Genomic DNA, 19,544 nt, shown 5'->3' on the forward strand with positions numbered 1-19,544 from the left:
TCTCCAGGGAGCAGTGACCTGTCAAAGGCCATGTGACAGAAGCGAACTGCCAGCAACCAAACGCTGGTGAGCCTCTGTCTGTCACGAAGCGGCCCAGGCAGCATGCAATTCATCAGCACCTAGATGAGCATCCCCCAAAGCAGATTGTCTCCTTGCTGTGCACTTTTATATCTCTACGCACATGTGTCTGAGGCAGAAAGAGCAAGAAGGTAGACTCTCTAGAGACAACTGTAAGGACATTTGGACTGTGTCTATACATCGTCAGACCTGAGACATGGTTTTCATATCCCCGCATATATTGTTGTGCATAAGCCTATGTACGTGCACACATGGCTTATTCTGTGCTTAAGGATTATATACTTCTGTCTGGATATACCCCTTGGGGCTTTCACATCTGCCCTTGTATGTGACTGACTGAATGAAAGGCACATCCGTACACCAGCAGCCACCATCAGCTTGCACGCAGAGAGAAATGCACAGTAATCTCCTCTCTCTGAGACCAAGGTAAAAAGCAACGGCTCTAATGTGACACAAATCAGAAGAAACACAACAGCTTCACATGGGTCATGCTCAATTATCCCAGCGAAGAACCTGACTGAGCAGGCCCGATGTACCAACATCTAGCAAGCATTCAGATGCCAGGCTGACAGACATTGTCGGGAAAGGAGTAGAGCTGTGCAATACAAGAAGCAGAACAAAACCAAACAGGCACCTTTTCTACTTTATGCAGATCTGAGGGAGATTCTGACAAGTAATTAATTGCCTCCAGCCTACTTCCTGGGGTACTTTTCTTGGTCTGAAACTGATCCTTTATTTTGCTTCTTTTCCTTTGATAGTGAGAGAAGAAAGTTATTTGACAGTGCAACAGTTGTATTTTTCTTGGTGAGAAGGAACAGCGTGCTGTGACATTTGACAAGAAAGCATGCCTAAATGGGCTGAACAAATAAGGAATCTGCACAATGCTATTGCAGGCGGTAATTAATTTTCACAGTGCAAAGCAGTTCTCTAGGAAAGATTCACAGAGGTAGCGATAGGCAGTTCTATGACAGATTTTTCACAGTGGTTTCTTGCAAATGTAATCAGATTAAGACAGAGGAGTTATCAACACAGCACAAGAGTAATCTTGCACCCATGGTATTTGCTGTTACTTGAACTTCACCTTCCTTTCTTTTCCCATGGCAAACAGCAGAATCTAGTAGACTTCTGCCTTTCAAAGCACGAGCACACTTACACACCATTTTCCCAGCTCATATTGAAAACTTTGAAAAAATCTGTAGCTTTCTTCAAAGTTTCACTCTATTAAAACAGCTGTGAACTTAATGGCAAATGCTGGTACTTCTTCCTCTGCTTTAAAGAACTTTGCCACTTTAAGGGAATATTCAGCATGAATAGTCAGCCCTTAATCAGAAGGTTAGATCCTCAAAACAATGTAAGCTCAGTACCAGATTCTCAAAAGACCTCAGCAGTGTGTATAGTTTATATATATATAGTTTATAGTTATCGTTTGGGGTTTTTTTTTGTAATCTAACTCTCTTCCACATCTCTGCTATGCTGACAGATATGAAGACAGTAGAGGACAAGTAAAATAATTCTTTCCAGATCAGCTGAGCCCTACCTGCCACACAGTTAAGCTGTGTTACTAGACATATTCCTTGCTGCCCTGCAAGAAGTCCTGCCCATCCCTTCAATGCTGCCATATCACTTCTTCTGGTACATCTAATCATCTCTTTCCTTCCTTCCTTCCCTAAAAATCACCTAACACTCTGCTCTTGCACATCAGAGCATGGAATAACAAGTCCAGCCTTCAGGCACCAGCGTCTGATAGGCGCAGGGGGAGGACCGGGACGGGGTTTTCCTGAGTCTCTTCTCTGCTCAACCGCTTTCCGCTCCCTCCTCGTACACCTTATCAGGCAACAGCAGCTGCGTCAGGAGCAGCCACTGACCTTGGGCAGTTACAAAGGCGAGGCCCATATGTGCCGACGTCTTCTTGTCTTGCCCAGCTGTTCTGTAATCTCCCCAGGAAGAGATGAGTGCAATCTGCCTGTGATTCCCGTATTCCTCTCTGCTGTTTGATTTATTTCAGTGTTAGCATTCGTATCTGCTCAGTTCCAGAGCAAGTCCTCTTTCCTGGAAGAAAGACAAGGTGACATCTCACGCTCCTTTTCAGTTAAGTGGCAACCACCTGTGTCATTTGGCCCACAGAAATCACTGCCGTTTTTAAAGGCCTTCCCTTATGTATTTGATTGTTTGATCCTGTACTGCAGTCTCCCACAGCTCACGTTCCCCTGCCAGACACTCCACAGCAGCAGAACAGATTCCCTCACCCCTGGTGTAACTTCACTGCTTCAGGTGGGAACTGCTCCAGGATTCATCCCCTGGTGCCTTGGTTTTATAAAACGGCATCTCCCCCTTCCTCTCCAGCTACTGCTGTCACAGAATAGGGGAAAGCAGTCCTTAAGATGAGGAAATGAGGGTTTGGGGGATTTCTGACCAGAGGTGTTAGTCACTCTCGCAGGGAGGGTGAGGGATTCAGCAGCAGGGCTTGGCTGCCCAACCTGTCAGCAGAGTAATGGCAACATCTAGTGGTCAGGCAGGGCCCTCGCAGGAGAAGGAGCAGGGAGACCTCACGACTGAATTGGAACTGCCAAACCAAACGGGAATGTTTTTAAGGCGGGAGGGGAGGGAAACCTGCGCAGAAACCTGCTGGAGGGTCCCCAGAAGCCCCCGGCCAGTGAAACACGGACGGGAACTGCCCGTTCCCTGACAGCGCTAGGAAACATCTTTCCCCACCTCAATTTTAACAGAGGAATAGCCAAGAGGACAGCGGAATGAAAAGCCACTTCGTGTATTCAGCTGAGCACTGCTATCTGATTTTCTAACCTCCTCCTTGCATCCTTTGGAACAGTAGGCCATGGACATAAACAGCAAATTTGCAGAGGACGCCAAGCCGAGCGGTGCGGTCAGCATGCCAGAGGGATGGTGACCTGGACAAGCTGGAGAAGTAGGCCCAGGTGAACCTCATGAGGTTCAACAAGGCCAAGTGCAAGGTCCTGCACCTGGGTCAGAGCAATCCTCGTTATCAGTACAGGCTGGGGGATGATGTGCTAGAGAGCAGCCCCACAGAGAGGGACTTGGGGGTGTTGGTGGATGAAAAGCTGGACATGAGCCAACAATGTGCGCTCACAGCCCAGAAGGCCATTCGCATCCTGGGCTGCATCTAAAGGAGAATGGCCAGCAGATGGAGAGAGGTGATTCTGACCCTCTGCTCTGCTCTGGTGAGACCACACCTGGAGTACTGCATTCAGCCCTAGAGTTCTCAACACAAGAAGGATGTGGACTTGTTGGAGCGGGTTCAGAGGAAGGCCAAAAAAGTAATCAGAGGGCTGGAGCACCTCTCCTATGAGGACAGGCTGAGAGAGCTGGGGTTGTTCAGCCTGGAGAAGAGAAGGCTCCAGGGAGACCTTGTAGCAGCCTTCCAGCACACGAAAGGGCCTACAGGAAAGCTGAGGAGGGACAATGCACAAGGGCATGTAGCAACAGGTCGAGGGGCAGTGGTTTTAAATTAGAGCAGGGTAGATTTAGATTATGTGTTAGAACAAAGTTCTTTACAGTGAGGGTGGTAAAACACTGGAAGAGGTTGCCCAGAGAGATGGTAGAAGCTTCATCCCTGGGGCATTCAAGGTCAGATGTCCCTGCTCACTGCAGGGAAGTTGGACTAGATAACCTCTAAAGGTCCCTTCCAGCCCAACACATTCCATGATTCTATGACAAACACCAGTGCACCTTTCATGTGATTCACTGTTAAAACTTTCTAGGCAGCTTCTCTTGGAGTTCCTAAGAGACACCTATAGAAATTAATCCAAATTAATATTCTGCAAGAAACTACTAGTATACAAACTCAGTGAGCTCACCTCACTGATCTCCCTTACTTTAAATCTTAAAAAAAGGATGCAAAACTTTCCATTTCACTCCAAGAGCAGACTCCTGCAGCCTTGCCAGGGTGGAGTGCACTTCCGATTGTTATCTGAGCGTGAGTCAGTGCCCTTCTTGAGCAATGCAACCTTTAACTCTGCATATCCAGAGGTTTTAATGTTTGGTTTAAAAATAAAAGCAAAATAAAATAAACTCTTCCAACCCTGATATTTTGGTACAATTATATTTACTTCAGCTGAATCTTAACTTCATCATAGCACAGTTCTTCCTGTGGGATTTAGCTAATGTTTGCAAAGCACTTGATTTATGATGAACTGTTGAACATGATGTTTAGGGCTGCTGTACAGCTGAGGGTCTGCTGGGCTTTCATTATTACTGTCCTTGTCAGACCGTTTCTTACCTCAAAGACCCTTTGAAAGTTCTCCTTCCCCCATCCCCACAGTCTTGCTTCCCAGCTTTCCCCACTACTGTTGCAGTACTTGCTTGGGAAGCATCTGTATCACAACAATATAAAGCAGACAAGCAGAGAATAAACTTACTTTCCTGCACTGGGTGCTGTTGTTCATTGCACATCTGTGGTGTTTATTTCCCCTCTCAGTGTACAGTGCTTTGCATTGATTAACCTCAAATGTTCCCTGGTTTCCTCCAGACCCTGTTGCTCTCATCTCTTCAAGGTTTGGTACATGTTGTTTCCCTTTTCCTGTGGCCCTTTCTGCTGCAATGTCACTCCCAAATACTGTGGGACAATACCAGAGAGACCTCATCCATCAGAGGCATTTATTTAGGACGTGTGAAGAAGAAAGTTTGTGTCTAGTTGATTTAGAAAGCCTCCAGCCACCAAAGGTCTTGTCTTGGCTTCAAGTTGTGAAGGGAAGGAAGATGGGGAGTAGCAAGAAGTACATTACCAGGAAAAAAAAAAAAACAAACACCACAAACCAAACAAACCCAAAACTAAGTGAAATCCCACACCTAGGAAAGTCAAGAATGTTTCAGCATGGAGAGTGATGACTAAGAGGTGTTGGCAAGGATGTGGAGACACAAATCAGGTTAGTGTGAGAGGTGAGTTGAAACAAGCATCTGCCACCAGAAAACCTCCTTCCTAACTGTTGTTTTTCCCTCCTGTGGCAGGTGATGGACAGCTCGATGCCTCTGATTGGGGAGCATGTGGAAGAAGACAGACAACTTATAGCCGATCTGGTTGTTTCCAGAATGACTCAGCTTGTCACCACTGCTGGATCTACACCATCACCGCTGAGGCCTTGGGTATGAGCAAATAGAGGCCCTATGGCCGAGATGTTTTCCTGATCTTTATTTTCTCTCTCTCTCAGCTGCCTATGAGTGTCAGTCAGTCAAACATGTCAGAGAGGTGAACAGTCCCATATGGGAGTGTATTGGGTAGATTGACTCCTGATCTTACAAAGAAATCTCTCACAGAATCTTCAAAGTGGTTGCCCCTAAGAAACACCTCTGTTTCTCTTTCTCGCCTTTCGTATCACTGTGGCATCACATTAATAATGTGGGCCATGCATTTAGACTTGCTAAATTCATAGGTTCATACTGAAGACAGTCATTCTTGGAGAAGCTTGTGAAGTCCAACTTCATCTCCGCCCAACACTATCCCTCAGGATAGGTTTCATTCCAGTTTTTGCATCCCTGATGAAAATCTGTGCTTCCCAGAACAGAAAGTGAGAATCTCTACCAAAAGCTGTTCCATTCTTCACTGCAGCCTTTCTTCTTTGAAGATGCCCTTCACCTCCTTCATCATGAGGAGGCTTGACTAATGGTGAATTCATACAAGAATCTGTCATTTTTGCATTTAAACTGGCCCCTTAGTGCTATTCATGTACATTCATTTTAAGTAGCAAATGCATCTAATCTCAGTGCCACATTTCACAGTGGCAGTTCTGCATAAATGAAACACACCAGAACATAATCTGTGTCTCCAGGTGTACATGCTGCATCTTTTCCAGTATCTAGCAGGGAGCCAAGCACAAGGTTTGAGGACAACAAATCTGTGCAAAAGAAAAAACAGGAGAATAAACAGGGTGAGGGATAATACTCATCAAAATGTACTACTGGAACAGTTTCCATTTCCACTTGAGACAAAAAATGGGACAAAGCACTTTATAGTTCTCTGCCTTTGTCATATGACAGTCTGATCCTGCTAAACCAGCTGCTTGGCACAAAAGGCGTTCAGGGTAACTCCAAACCAAGTTTTAGCAAGAGTGAGGGGATAAACATTGAATAGACACTAAAAATGCTTTAAGGCAGGGAAAGTGATACAGAAGGGATCAGATTTATTCTAGCCAAAGTGAAACCAACATCTGCCATCTGAAATAACCAAGATACAGACTGTATAAACTAAGAGCAAAGGGGAAGCCAACATGAAACTGGGAACATGGGCAGATGCATCTGTTTTCTATGTCTGTAGAATACTGGTACAGGATTGGATTGGGTTACAGCAGACCTAAAAGAGGGCCAAAAAGAATTTTAAAAATTATCTTAGAGGCATAGGCTGTCAAATAGAACAATTAAATAATAAAAGGGTCTTCATCAAGTATACAACAATAAAAATGCCTGTGTACAAAATCAAGAAAATTAAAACCACAACCAGGTTAACTGGAATGTTTTGCTATAGGGAATGACCTTGGTATAACAAACACTGCAGAAACTGCACAAGCTATAATTTCTAACATAATGCTCTAAAACATGGTTACACTTGTGCAGAGAAAAGTAATTGCATGTGAGACTGGTGAGATGCAGAACTCAAGCTAGAGGTGAAGACTTCCACAGAACAAAGAAAAATAACAATTCTGAATACGAGGAAAGACTGAGGGAGCTGGGTCTCTTTAGCTTGGAGAAGAGGAAGCTGGGAGGTAACCTCATTAATGTTTATAAATATGTCAAGGGTGAGTGTCAGGAGGATGGAGCCAGGCTCTTTTCAGTGATGTCCGATGACAGGACAAGGGGTAATGGATACAAGCTGGAACATAGGAGGTTCCTCAAAAATATTAGAAAAAACTTTTGCACTGTGAGGGTGCCAGAGCACTGGCACAGGCTGCCCAGGGAGGTTGTGGAGTCTCCTTCTTCGGAGACATTCAAAACCTGCCTGGACGCGTTCCTGTGTGACCTACTGTAGGTGATCCTGCTCTGGCAGGGGGGCTGGACTAGATGATCTTTTGAGGTCCCTCCCAACTCCTGACATTCTGCAATAGAAATATCAACCCTTGGATATCCTATGGCTGTGCACAGAATATCTACACACATTATTGGAGGTGTTGATATTAATCTCTGGATCAAGAGAAACTGAGAAATTATGAATGTGAGTGCACAGCATTGACAGAATCGGAAGAAACAACGAGTCATAATAACATGAGGCTGCTGCTCTCAAGAAGCAAGTGAGTAGCGATTCAGAGAGAGTGCCCTGTCTCTGTAGGTGTCTGCTTCCTGGAGCTGCAAAATCCAAGCAGAACAGAAAATAACACCTTGACTTAGCTTTAAGAAACACACAGGTACAAATTCAGAAGGTGAACATGCACTATTGTTTGATGTCCAAGGGACAGATTTGCTATCAAAAAGTAACAGTATGACACAAGCAGTTAGAAAATATTATTTTAATAAAATGAGAAAATTTTTCAACTCCTTAGCATTAAAAGTAAAACTGCATAGACATTATTTGAGAGGCTATTGTTTTCCAGAATGCATATATACATTTCTGATCTGCTCCCGAACCAGAAATGCAAGACATAAACTTCTAAAGTTAAGTGGCAAAGTGACAGAGGAAGACAAACAGAAAAAAAAATCTTCTGAATTTGGAAATCTGATATTTAAGACCTTTATGCACCATCATGCAAGTAATAAAAGCAAACATCAAAAGGATAGAAATTGGTTTTGAAGAGCAGATAGAGGGAGGAATGAAAAAAGTTCTTTGAGTTCATCATAAAATGGAACCCTACCAAAGAACTGGTGTGCCAAGTAATGGATCAACCAAAGTTAAGTGAGAAAAGGAAGACAACTGGACAGTGCTGTTACTCAAGTAAATTTAATTGCTGAAAGTGGGGAACTTAAACTAGATACCATTCCCATTCAGACCCCATGTGTTGCCTGACCTAGTTGAGAGCTGTCCCTGCCCATGACAGGGAGGTTGGATTAAAATGATCTCTAAGGTCCCTTCCAGCCTAGGTTATTCTATGATTCTATGATTTTTCCTGATCAAAAAGATGGGAGAGAGAACAAAACCAGTGATTAAATCAGCGATGACTGATATTTTTAAAAATTATTCAGCCCCCAGACCCAGATGGCTACATCCAATGAACTGAATTTAGGAAGTGACTAAGCTGCCAAGAAAAAAATTTGCAATTTCACCGGAAATAATTATTGCTCCAGAGGATTACTGTACAACAAATACAAAATATGTGTTTAAAAGGTTGTAATAGTAACGTCGAAAAATGTAGAGGTCATGGATCTTACACATTATCTCAGACAGTAATTGAAAGAATAATCATAGAATCATAGAATGATTTGGGTTGGAAGGGACCTCAGAGATCATCTATTTCCAAACCCCCTGCCATGGCAGGGAACCAATACACAAGACTAATAAACCAACAGAACCACAGCTTAAGAGGATCTACCACATTATTTATTTTTTGAAAAATGTCTTATTAATTTCCTTTTGATTCTTTCCCCTTCATTTCTTTGAGAATTCTTTCATGAAGTGGTAGATAACAGGCAACCAGTCAAAATAATGTAGCTCGACTGTCAAAAAGGTTTGGGCAAGGTACTAGGCATGAGCTATTAAATAATGCAAGCAGGGAGGGACTAAAAGGCAAAGTTTCATTGTGGAGCAGAAGCTGGCCTCAGATAAACACACAGATATGAGGACAGGATAAGATGTTAATTACAATCTGGTTTTATGGTTATAGATGTGGTTCTCTCCTTCCCTCTCTGTCCCACCTCCATGCTTTCCCCTCACTGCTTCCCTTACAAAGTCAGAAGATCTCAGGCTGGCCCTCATTCCTTCATCTCTGAGCCTCAAATCCCTGTTTTGCCTTCATCTCTCAGAAGCCTTGGGTTAGCTGTAGGCAAAGGCCATAGAGGTGAATACGAGATCTGATTCCCTTCCTTTGGCTGCTCTTATCATGATGTTTCACAGCATTAGGACAGTAAATTTCCACCAACATCAAGCCAATGTTTAGTGTCCTGACCTATGTAGGACTAGAAGCCATGAATGGAAAATTCCCAGATTTTCCCCCTGTCCATTTGCAAGTCCCAGATAAATAGTTCAAAATACACGTTGGCAACCTCATCATATTTATGTTAGTCAGTTAAAAGTCATTTCAATGCTTCCAACTATGCTTCTTCCCATTTCCACAATCACTTAGCTCATTCTTCTGACCTTCCAGGAACCTTGAAGACCCTTTTATCATTGTATTCTCCATGTAAATAATCCAGCACATACCAGCCTATCCATCTCCAGCTTCCCCTCCTTTCATAAACAACTTTGTACAGTAACTTTGTACAATAACTTTTTGTTAACTTTGGACCGGCCCTTTGTGCAACAGTTCTGTGTTGCTCAATCTGTTTATTAAAATATCTGTCAAAAAGAGTAAATGGTGAGAGAGAAGGAAGCGCAGATGGCATCAACTTATTTGCCTTAGTCAGGACCAGGGATGGCAGTGAAGAACATCTGACAGAGCTGTGTGTGTTAAGTCACGACAACAACACATGAAACTCTGCATGGAAGACTGAAAGGTAACCTAGGTGGTAGAGAGAGGAGGAACACAATCTGTAGACCTTGCAGGTGGCACTAGCCATTCCCCAGCCATTTGTCACATACAGGCTAATGAAAACCATGGCTCAGCCTGTGGTTGTGTTGACATGGGAGAAGCAGGAAATTAGGATGCAGAAGAAATGGCCTGGTGATATATACAGAAAACCCAGATACTGCTTCATCTGGAATAAGCAGACCTGCCTCTGGCATCTGCAGAAGGAATCACAAAGCTGGAAAGAGAATTGGGTGATGAAAACAATTAGGGGCCTGGAAACATTCCCATGGAGGGACCAAAGGGATTCACTCTCTTGGCTTTAGAAAAGAGGTGAATGAGAGAAAGGGCAGTAAAAGTTTGCAAAACAACAAACAGCCTAGCAAGGGCAGGTTGTGAGAACTATTCTCAAAACTCAGAACAAAGCAGTGGAGTTAAGAAATGGGAAAGACAGCATGGCTGAGAGCTGAGCAAGACTCAAAGGGTCTGGGTGTAAATACCAAAACAAAGTACCTGGAACTGCTGCAGAGATTTTGTGGAGCAGATAACAAGCTTCATGTTTCAGGGTTGAAGCTGGCCCTTGCTTAATAGCAATCAAGAGGAGACCCCTTAGGGTACAGAGACAATTCCATAGATGTTTCCATGGTTCAATCCTTCTTCCTTTGGAACATCTGGTGCTGGCAACTGTCCAAAATGGGAGATGGGATTAAGAGCCCCCCTCGGGTCTGATACATTTGGTAATTCCCAACTGATGAATAAAAAACATTCTAAACTGTAACTTCATTGTTATTCCCTGTGAGCAAACGACTTCTGTGCTCTTTATTACTCAGCTTTCCATTTTAGTCCCACGAGATTTTACCAGCCAGATGCTGTGTATTTGCATGTGTGTGTGTGTGTGTGCGCGCGCATGTGTCTTTAAGGAACACTTCATGACTCCGCAGTTCCTGTATTACCTCAGGGCTTCTCTTTGGGGACTCTGTATTAACTGGAATGGCTTTTTTACCTCTAGCCACCACAAGTTCAGCCTGCATCAATGAAATCTCAGACTGGACCTCAGCTTGGACAGCTGTCCCAACCACGGCCTCCTCCCCAAGGTACAGTTCTTTGTGTCCCATGACAGTGTGGACTATGAGGCTTATCAGTTTGCCTTCTAAATAAAAGCTATTAGGATAAAGGTTTCACTCGTTGCTCCAATTCACTGACAAGCAAGTAGCAGATTCAGTGTGCTGTTAATGCAGCTGCTGTCATATTCCACAGTAGCTCAGAAAGTAGGATGAAATTTTGATATGGATCCATTTGATGCTGCTGGGAGGACTTGGCTCAGCAAAATGAGACCACTTGAACTGGCACTCGCACAGGAGTCTGGGCACAGAGTGGATTCATGTTTGCACAAAGCTGTAGGAGATGCAAGTGTTTAAGAAGTGATGGAAAGATGCTAGTGCCATCAGGCCAATGTGGCAATGCAAGGATCCTTGATCCACTTGTCCAGGTATTCCACTGTCAGCAAAAGTACATCCCCAACTCCTCCCAGGGAGGAGAAGCAGAAGTAGGTTTGACTCGTGGCTCCTTTAGAAGGACAGGTTTGGTTTATTGTCCTGATTTATGCCAAGATGATGAAGCACAGAGCTGCCCCATGGGTACCCAGATCACACCAACCACTCAGTTCACCTAACTGATTAGACCCTCCTTTTTGCCGCCTTTGGCCTTTCCTTTCTGCACTGCAATCCCCACCAAATTAATATCCCCTTCTAATTATCTTTTCCTCATCCGTTACAGCTTTGATGTATCAGAAAAGTTAGTATTTCTAACACCAAATGCATTCATGTAATCTTCGCATTACAAAGTATTATTGAATTGTTGGCCTTGCAGGATACTATTCGCCATCTGTCTCCAGTACTCCCCTTCCATACTCTGTGAAGTTTTTACTCACATTAACTCCCCCTTGACCGCCTGTGAAAACCAGGCAGCCTTCACAACACTATCTGTAACTTTTGTCAGCTTCTCACGCTGTTATCGGTCACATCCAGCAACTTCTCATGTCACATCCAATTGCCTTCCACATCCTCTTCAGTTCTGAGAGTCTGCCACCAATACAGCTGAAGCCACCTGCTGATAATTCTGGAACAGATGTGTGGATAGCAACAGGGTGCGCAGTGTCACATCAAACTGCTGGGCCCATGAAGGGACTTGCTGACCCAAACCAGTGAATCCAGCTTTCGTCTCCTGCAGAGCTGGTTCTCCAGTGACTCCTTCTCTGTGCAGGAAGTGCTTGCCAAGGATAAGAATTAATTAGTTACATGGAAGAGTACAGCACATTGAAGCGACTCCCTTTGGGGAGAGTGGCAGAGCTTCTTTAGTGCTGAAGGAGGTAGAGAAATGGACAACTCTAGAGATACAGGCAAGAGACCAGTTTTAATCCTTTAAGAGAGGTTTTCCCTTATCCTTCTGCATGAAGCTACTTGGAGAAGCAACAAAATCCATTCTTCCATATAGATACTCCTTGCTTGTTGTCCATCACATGCACTTCCTAATGTTACGTTGACATGTCCCTTTCAGGTGGGCCACGCCAGCCTCAGGGATCTCAGCCTCCACGGACAAACGCACCTCCACAGCAGCGTCTCTCTCCTCAAGGACAGCAGCCCCAGAGTCCCCAGTCTACTTCACCTCAGCAGCAAAGGTCACCTGGATCTCCACAGCAAGTTCGATCAGCGACTGGGTCCTCCCCAATTCAGGCTTCCAAGCCAGGCATGTTCCCTCCACAGCAGCCTAGACCTCCTGCTCAAGGCCGGGCTCCTAACCAGCCAAGCCCTACTGAAACGTCCAAGCAGCAAGCCACCCCACACCCACATCTGAAGTAGGTGCTCTGTTAACCTGCTAATATCTGTAAATACTAGAATAAGGCTGTCAAAAAAGTACCCTAAGCTGGTACGAAGAACATCATCACCTGTTGTCAGGCAGTAGTCCCCAGGGACAACGACCTGGACAACTGTGACTGACTTCAGAAGTATATAGGCCTGGGCACAACAGGCCACAATTGACTTGTCAAGAAGAAAAAGTTGTACTTGACATCTCTGAGATTTTACATTCTTCTTCTTGTTCACATGCTCATTGTTAATTGTGTGCTCTACTCTGGCCGCATTAACACAGCTACTGCCTTCTCAGCAGGGTGTATGCTTCTTACAGACTTTAATCAGCACATTCTTGACCAGAAAGCTCAACAGGAGGTGTTCCTTCACTGTTCCCTGAATGCAGGAGCCACACAAGGTTCTTTACAGAGCAATTTTTTGCAATTGGTAGCAAAAAGGTGGAGAGGACAGGAGGAAGTGGCACTACTCATTTATATAAAACTTCAGATGGTGACTCTATGTTTAAGTGCTCTTCTAGAGCAGAGCATACCACTGAATTATTGTGGATCTCTGGTAGTAGCCTTTGCTGCCATCTTTCATGGAGCATATCTGGCTGGAACCATGGCTGAAAAGAGTGGCAAAAATATGTTTGGTGTTGATAAAAAGTTAACACAAGAGCAAGCTGGTATGAACAAGCCAGAATAAAGTATAAGCTAGGAAAGAGAAGACAGTTTCTAGGCAGAAGAGGAGTAATGTTCTAGAATAGGTGTTCAGCAATGATGTCTACATTAGCAAGACAAACCAAGAACAGTGTACTTTAGGATCAAAATGCTGGTACTAAGGATGCAGTTACCACACTACACATATTTCAGGTACTTTACTGGTCTTGTGCTGAGTGCCTACTACTGACCAGGAGAAACCACTCAGTGATAAAGCAAGGTAGTGGGGAAAATCGGGAGATCTACTTCAAAAGCATAGTCCTGATCTGAACACTAGCAAATACACGCCCAGCAGGAGTGGTGTGGCCAACCAGAAGACCTACACAGCACAGCTGACAGACAAGACATGTCAGGAAGGGCAGGCAACAGCTCACATTGCAGGGGACATGACTACCAACTTGCTAAACCTCTCATGCTCTCACATCTGAAAGCACAGGACCATCATTCATGCTATGGCTGCTGAAACAAAGGTGACCCTCAGTATGAGCTCATTCCTCAGTATAAGTAGTAAAGTGACTTAAATGAACTTCACAACAGTTGCACCAAATGCCAATTGCATTCTTTTAGTCAGATGTTTCATAAATACTTTCTACACTGGACTATACTACCGGAGCAACCTGCCCAGGTCCCATCCTCTTCTACCCCTTCCCCAGCTCCCCTGTTCTTGGATGTCTTAGCATATGGAGATTCTCCTTGCTAACCTCTCCTTTTATCCCTGAATTTGTGTGACAGAACACAAAGCATCAGTAACCAGCTTTGAACTACCACCTTCTGCTGAGTCTGAACTCTGTTTTCCATTTCAGCAAATCGCAGTCCCTGACAAACACCTTCAGCATATCTGAGTCACCTCAGCGGGGAAATGCCAGTGAAGATGAAGCAAAAGCTGAGACCATCCGCAACCTGAGGAAATCATTTGCTAGCCTGTTTTCTGATTAACAGCCCTGCAGCTGGATCTCTGTTTTTGCCAGCCCTCACTCTTCATATCAGCATTATCTGATGTCATCCTGGAACACACTCAGTGGTACCCAGCAATCTACAACCAACACCTGGGTAAAGGGAATTAAGAAAACTATAGTTGTTTCAATACAAAGAAAAATATTATAATAACGGTCTGAAAAGTGACTGCATACAAGTGGCACTGTTTCATTAGTCTTTGTGCATAATCAGAATCACATCTATTCAAATGACTGAGTTGTAAATTTTACTCTTGCTAACCCCTGTGGAGTCAATACAGTTATGACAGTGTAAACTAGCTTTTATTTTGATTTGTATAAGTCAATACTATTGCTATCCTTCAATTACTGAATACTTGTTGAGGTTGAGCTGAAAAAAAAAACAACCCTGTATATGCTTATTTCAGAAACAGATGTGCAAAGATGGAGTCAAGAATAAGTGTTCGTTGACTGCTAAAGTGAGCATGGAAACACAATGAACTGTGAAACTTCATGATACCAACTTTACAAGAAGTCACTTTTCAGAGCAAAACCCTATTCAAGTTAAATACGGTACCAGGCACCAGTAAGCGCCAAAGATCATGTGAGCAGGTCATCCAGATGGTCTGCTGGTTTGTTCCAGATCCCTCTGCTCATAGCAGATAAAACGTCTCCATTTCATGCCTTGCATTTATGTCCCCTGCACGTGATTCCTGAGTTCTGAGAGAAAAATGTCATGTTCTAACCCTGTAGCCTTAGCACAAAAATAACCTGAGAAATGGGCCTTCCACACAAAAAACAACTTCTTCCCCTGCCCCTGGAAACATCAGGGTTCATGTTCACAGTTCACACAAATTCCAGACAAAACCTAGCTAAACTCTGAGCACTTTGGCGACTTGGTCACATCTGGCTAAGTATGTCCCCCAGGAACATGCTTAATTAATACCAGAGCTGATGAAGTGCACATACTTGTGTGCTGAGTGTTCCATAATACCAAACGCACAGAGGGATGGAGTGAAATCCTGTCTCCCTCCTTGAACTCACACTGACTTCACTGGGGTGAGCGCAAAATGAACGCAAGGTGACAAACCTGCAACAGAACAGGAAAACTATCCTTTACGAGTAAGATGAGCTGCGGGTCATCCAGAGACACCAAGCTGTAAGATGGCATGTATCGGATTGCTGCAAGCAGGTAATGACCAGTATTAGTCCTCCCCGACCACCCCCCAAGAATTATTCTTCTGGAGAAGACAGAGATGGATGTTTGTCAAGTGTGCTCTTCCTCTAAGCTTGCAACACAGAATGAACATGGCAAAAAAAACCAGGAATGGCACAAGCTACATCACAACTGAAAAAACCCCACCTTTGTTAAATCAATGTATCTATCTATGGCTGTGTCTACCAGCCGAGAGTCTAACCCTCGCAACATGCTAGTTCTATTTATAACACACCTAACGCAGGCGCCAGTGCCCATCCCATATCCTCGACTTTCCTTCCAAGTTCTGTTGGGTACTGTCACAAACCGTGCATACAGCTTCAAGGCCAGACTTTTGGCTTTGCGCCTGCCTTAGCAGCTTCGCCTTTGAAGACACTTAGAACTGCCCAGGGAGGCAGGAAGGTCAGGAAGTTAAAAACATTTGAGCCAATGGCACAGATCTTTGCTGTCACTTAAGTAGGGAGATCCCCAAAGCAGCAAAAGCAACAACAGCATTTCCCATCTTGGATCTTCTAATTCACTGGTGGGAATAAAGCCAAACAAGCAATTCCTTCCTGCATAGCACCTGTAATGAACATCTAAATCCAATGCAGTCATCTGGACCTTTTATGACCTAGCCCATAGCAGGCCTTCACACGTATAATGGCTTTTGTGACCTGTGCAATTTCAGACAAGTAACAGCATAGCTTTTCCAGGTCGGAAAGCTCTCGAGAAACTCATCTGCATCAATGATTTATACCTAAAGTTCAGTATTATAGAACCACCCTATTCCCTGATGATTTATCACTGTTTTCAGCTCTGTGTTGTCCTTCAGGTTTGCTAAGCAGTTTACTATAGAGACACATAAATACATGTCATTGTCTGAGAAAAAAACCAGACCCCACTGTTTTGCAGTCTCCAGGCGCAATAAAAGAGTGACAAATGGCCTTGAGCAAGCACTGTCCCACTGGCAAGAACAATAGCAGATTAACAGGCTCCACTGTATGAAGAGGAGGTAATACAACCCTGGTGGGAGAGGATTTCCTTCTATAACACTTCCCTCAGCACAGTTTATGCTTTTCCCTACTAAATGGTCACCAGAGATACAAAGACAGAAATAAAAGTTTATTACCAGAATCCTCAATTGCTCTGTCCCCTGAATCTTTCTATATTTCTCTTACCAACACGGCCTATAAAAAGAAAAAGTAACTAGTGACTAGTACGGCAAGATCCCATAAATCGACCCCAGTTCATCAGCAAAACCACAACAGTTGGGTCATTTGCTGATGCTGCATTTGAACACAGCAGGGCTGCCCTCCAGCAGACCACAGAAACAGGATAGCACTGCTGACCTGATACCCAACAGTGACTCAGATCTCTCCTCATCTGCCTACAGCTTTCTGCTCTCATCTTTCAAGGGACAAGCAAACAGAATGGCATCTCTCCTCCTCCTAGCTCCAGCTTGTAAAAACAAATAAAACCAACAGGCACTCTCAGCCTAACTTTGTAACTCACATAGTTCCTGAACTGCATCTTGAGCTCTACATGCAGAAGTGCTTTAATGAAACCACTGGGTTGATTTCCTAAGTTAAAATGATGAAACTCTCCTCTAAGTGTTCCAACAATACGCTCCTATGATGCTCACAGACTCTTGTGGCTACCAGATTCGCAAATGCTTCATAATACATTCAGGTTATCACCTCTGATGCAGCACTTCTGTTCCAAAATCCCTAGAATCTAACACAGCAAGAGAGAGAGGGAATAGAAGGGCTATATCCCTCCATTTCTAAGAATAAGGAACAAAGGTATACCCAAGAGGTATTTAGGTACCTAAATGTAACAGCTGGGAGTTAGGGGCAGTTAAGAGGGAAACAGAAAAACAGGTGAATAGAAGTCACACTTAAATCACGGTGCAGACACGTCCCACAGCATGCCTTGGGATCTTCCTCACACAGCTGTGAAAATCAAGCACCTGGTCACTGCTTCCCTTTTGTCCTCCATGCTTTAATTTTATTCACGTGGAAGCCAGGAAACATGAATAGATTTGTGTGTTTGGATCCAACCCAAGAAGGAGGTGGGACACAGCTATGACACCCACTCGTATCCGCCACCTGGAGAATTAGCTTATGTCTTGCTGTTTAGATACAGGCTGAGAAACATCTTGACTTTCTCACATTACCTAGGTGTGGTATTTCAAAAGGAATGTCACTTACGTTCCCATGCAACTAAAAGTCCTGTATAAAGCTCAGGTTCAGAAGAATAGCAGTCCTGATCATAACTGCAGCATTTTCTTCTCTTTCACCAATCACAGGCAGGTACACAACACCTCAGACCCTGCAAATGACCCCCGCTATTTCATCTGGTTGGCTAAAGTTCCAAGAATAAGATAAAACAATAAATAGAAAAGCCAAGGGCAACAGTTCCTAATTTCCATGTGACTGTTAGTAGCAACCCGCAGAGCACTAGATGCAGATGAACAGTACAGGAAAGAAATGCCCATCTTCAGGCATTTCATGTTTTGTGTTTTCTCTGTTCTACAGGGTTTGCAAAGGACAATGACACACATATCTGACTTAGCAGCTGGTGAATAAACAAAATAAGCAGCTAGTTTTCAAATATTTCATTTGCTATGTCTTCTAATTTTATGCTGTTGGTCCCAAGATACTAATTTTATATTTCATATCCTGCTTTATGAATAAAGGGAACTCCTCACTAGGGAACTCGACTGTTCAGGGTAAGTCAGGTTCCTTTACCTCTGGCTCAGAACACCTTTACCACAAAGTAAAGGAACAATGAAGAAAAGGAATGAACATCTTCAAGTCACTTAGTGGTGCATCTGTAAAAACAGAGTTCACTTCTTCAGAAACAAACTTTCAAATGACAAAATCCAGGACAAACCGAACCCGTGGCATCAGCCTGGCAGAAGTTGTCTTCATGGCAAAGAGTACCCAACTCCAGAGCCCCACAGGGCAGAGCAAGCAATGTCATCATCACCAAGGCACGTACCACCGGCACCACAAAATTAATGTATCTCACACACAGAAAGATCATTGTTCCCAGAAACAGCTTGAAGAAAAAAGAGGTGAAAGGTGTAAGTCATAAACTATTTTCCCTGTTAAAGCTGTATAACCTTATCGGAGTTATTACAAATGCATTTCTGAAGCAGTCATCACAAAGTGGCGTTAAGACCAACAGAGCGCCTATTTTCCTTTTCCTTTTTATATTTAGTGAAATATAAAGAATCACCGTAAGCTCTAAGACACCTGACTATAAACTTAAGTGAAAATTCTGTTGCAACAGGGAAATTCAACCACTCGAGTCAAATGTTAAAAATTAAGGCTAATCTTCATATTGAAGGGAAAACACTGTCCTCAGACTCTACAAACACACAGTCTTAAGTGCTTAATTACGACAGGATTTGGCACTGGTATGCCGTAGTTGTGAAGTAGAAAAGAGAAGAAAGAAGCAATACACCTTTTGACAGCAAAATAAAATATTGTATTTTACTTCCACTGGAGTTAACAGCAAAACTTTCTGAGCCAACTGAAGTCAGCTGATTTTATACAAAACAAGATGAATCACTGAAATATCACCTGAAAAACCACGTTAAGTATTACTGATTAAATAGCTTGTATTTAACAGGAAATGTCATTCCATTTCCACTGCTGGAATTTCAAAAAGATTTTAGAAAATAATACCAGCTGTCTCGACAGTCATCAGTACCATTTACATTTATATAAACACCGAGATCAATCCATTGAAAAAAAAAAAGAATGTAAGAAATTAAAAATTCTAGCAAAGTTTTGTCATTCCAGTCTTCCTGTAATTGAGCTCCAGCATCGGCCTGCAGATGTCATCATGAGACGTTAACAGTGGTCTTGTTAGTTGCTCATTAGTTAATAAGATAACACTTGAGAGGTGCTCGTAACATGTTACAAGACATTTCCTCTTGGCAAGACATATTTTGACACTTATTTAATGGAATTAAATAGAATTTACTGCAGCAAAGTGAGACTTCATCCTGCTTCTCCTGCTGTAATCCCATTTACACTGCAACCAGGTCAATCTATTTAATTCCTTAAGTAAGTTAGGCAGGAGGAAAGACTGATTTTTGCAACAGTTTTAGTTCACACACAGTAACTGCAGCCATGTACTAA

At 43.4% G+C, this 19,544-nt stretch overlaps 1 protein-coding gene across 1 annotated transcript in view; it reads left to right on the forward strand.

Annotated features, from left to right (window-relative positions):
* Nucleotides 1-14,503, forward strand: part of LOC104276736 (synapsin-3-like) — a 34,794-nt gene extending 20,291 nt beyond the window's left edge. Inside the window, exons 6-9 of the mRNA XM_009873160.1 lie at nt 5,062-5,196; nt 10,705-10,789; nt 12,252-12,549; nt 14,064-14,503. Of these exons, the coding sequence (XP_009871462.1) occupies nt 5,062-5,196; nt 10,705-10,789; nt 12,252-12,549; nt 14,064-14,196 (651 nt within the window). The 3' untranslated portion in view covers nt 14,197-14,503. The remainder of the gene's footprint in view (nt 1-5,061; nt 5,197-10,704; nt 10,790-12,251; nt 12,550-14,063) is intronic.
* The last annotated feature ends 5,041 nt before the right edge of the window (nt 14,504-19,544 follow it).

Source organism: Apaloderma vittatum, unplaced genomic scaffold (assembly GCF_000703405.1).
Source record: "Apaloderma vittatum isolate BGI_N311 unplaced genomic scaffold, ASM70340v1 scaffold4600, whole genome shotgun sequence".
NCBI classification, from domain to species: Eukaryota; Metazoa; Chordata; class Aves; order Trogoniformes; family Trogonidae; genus Apaloderma; species Apaloderma vittatum.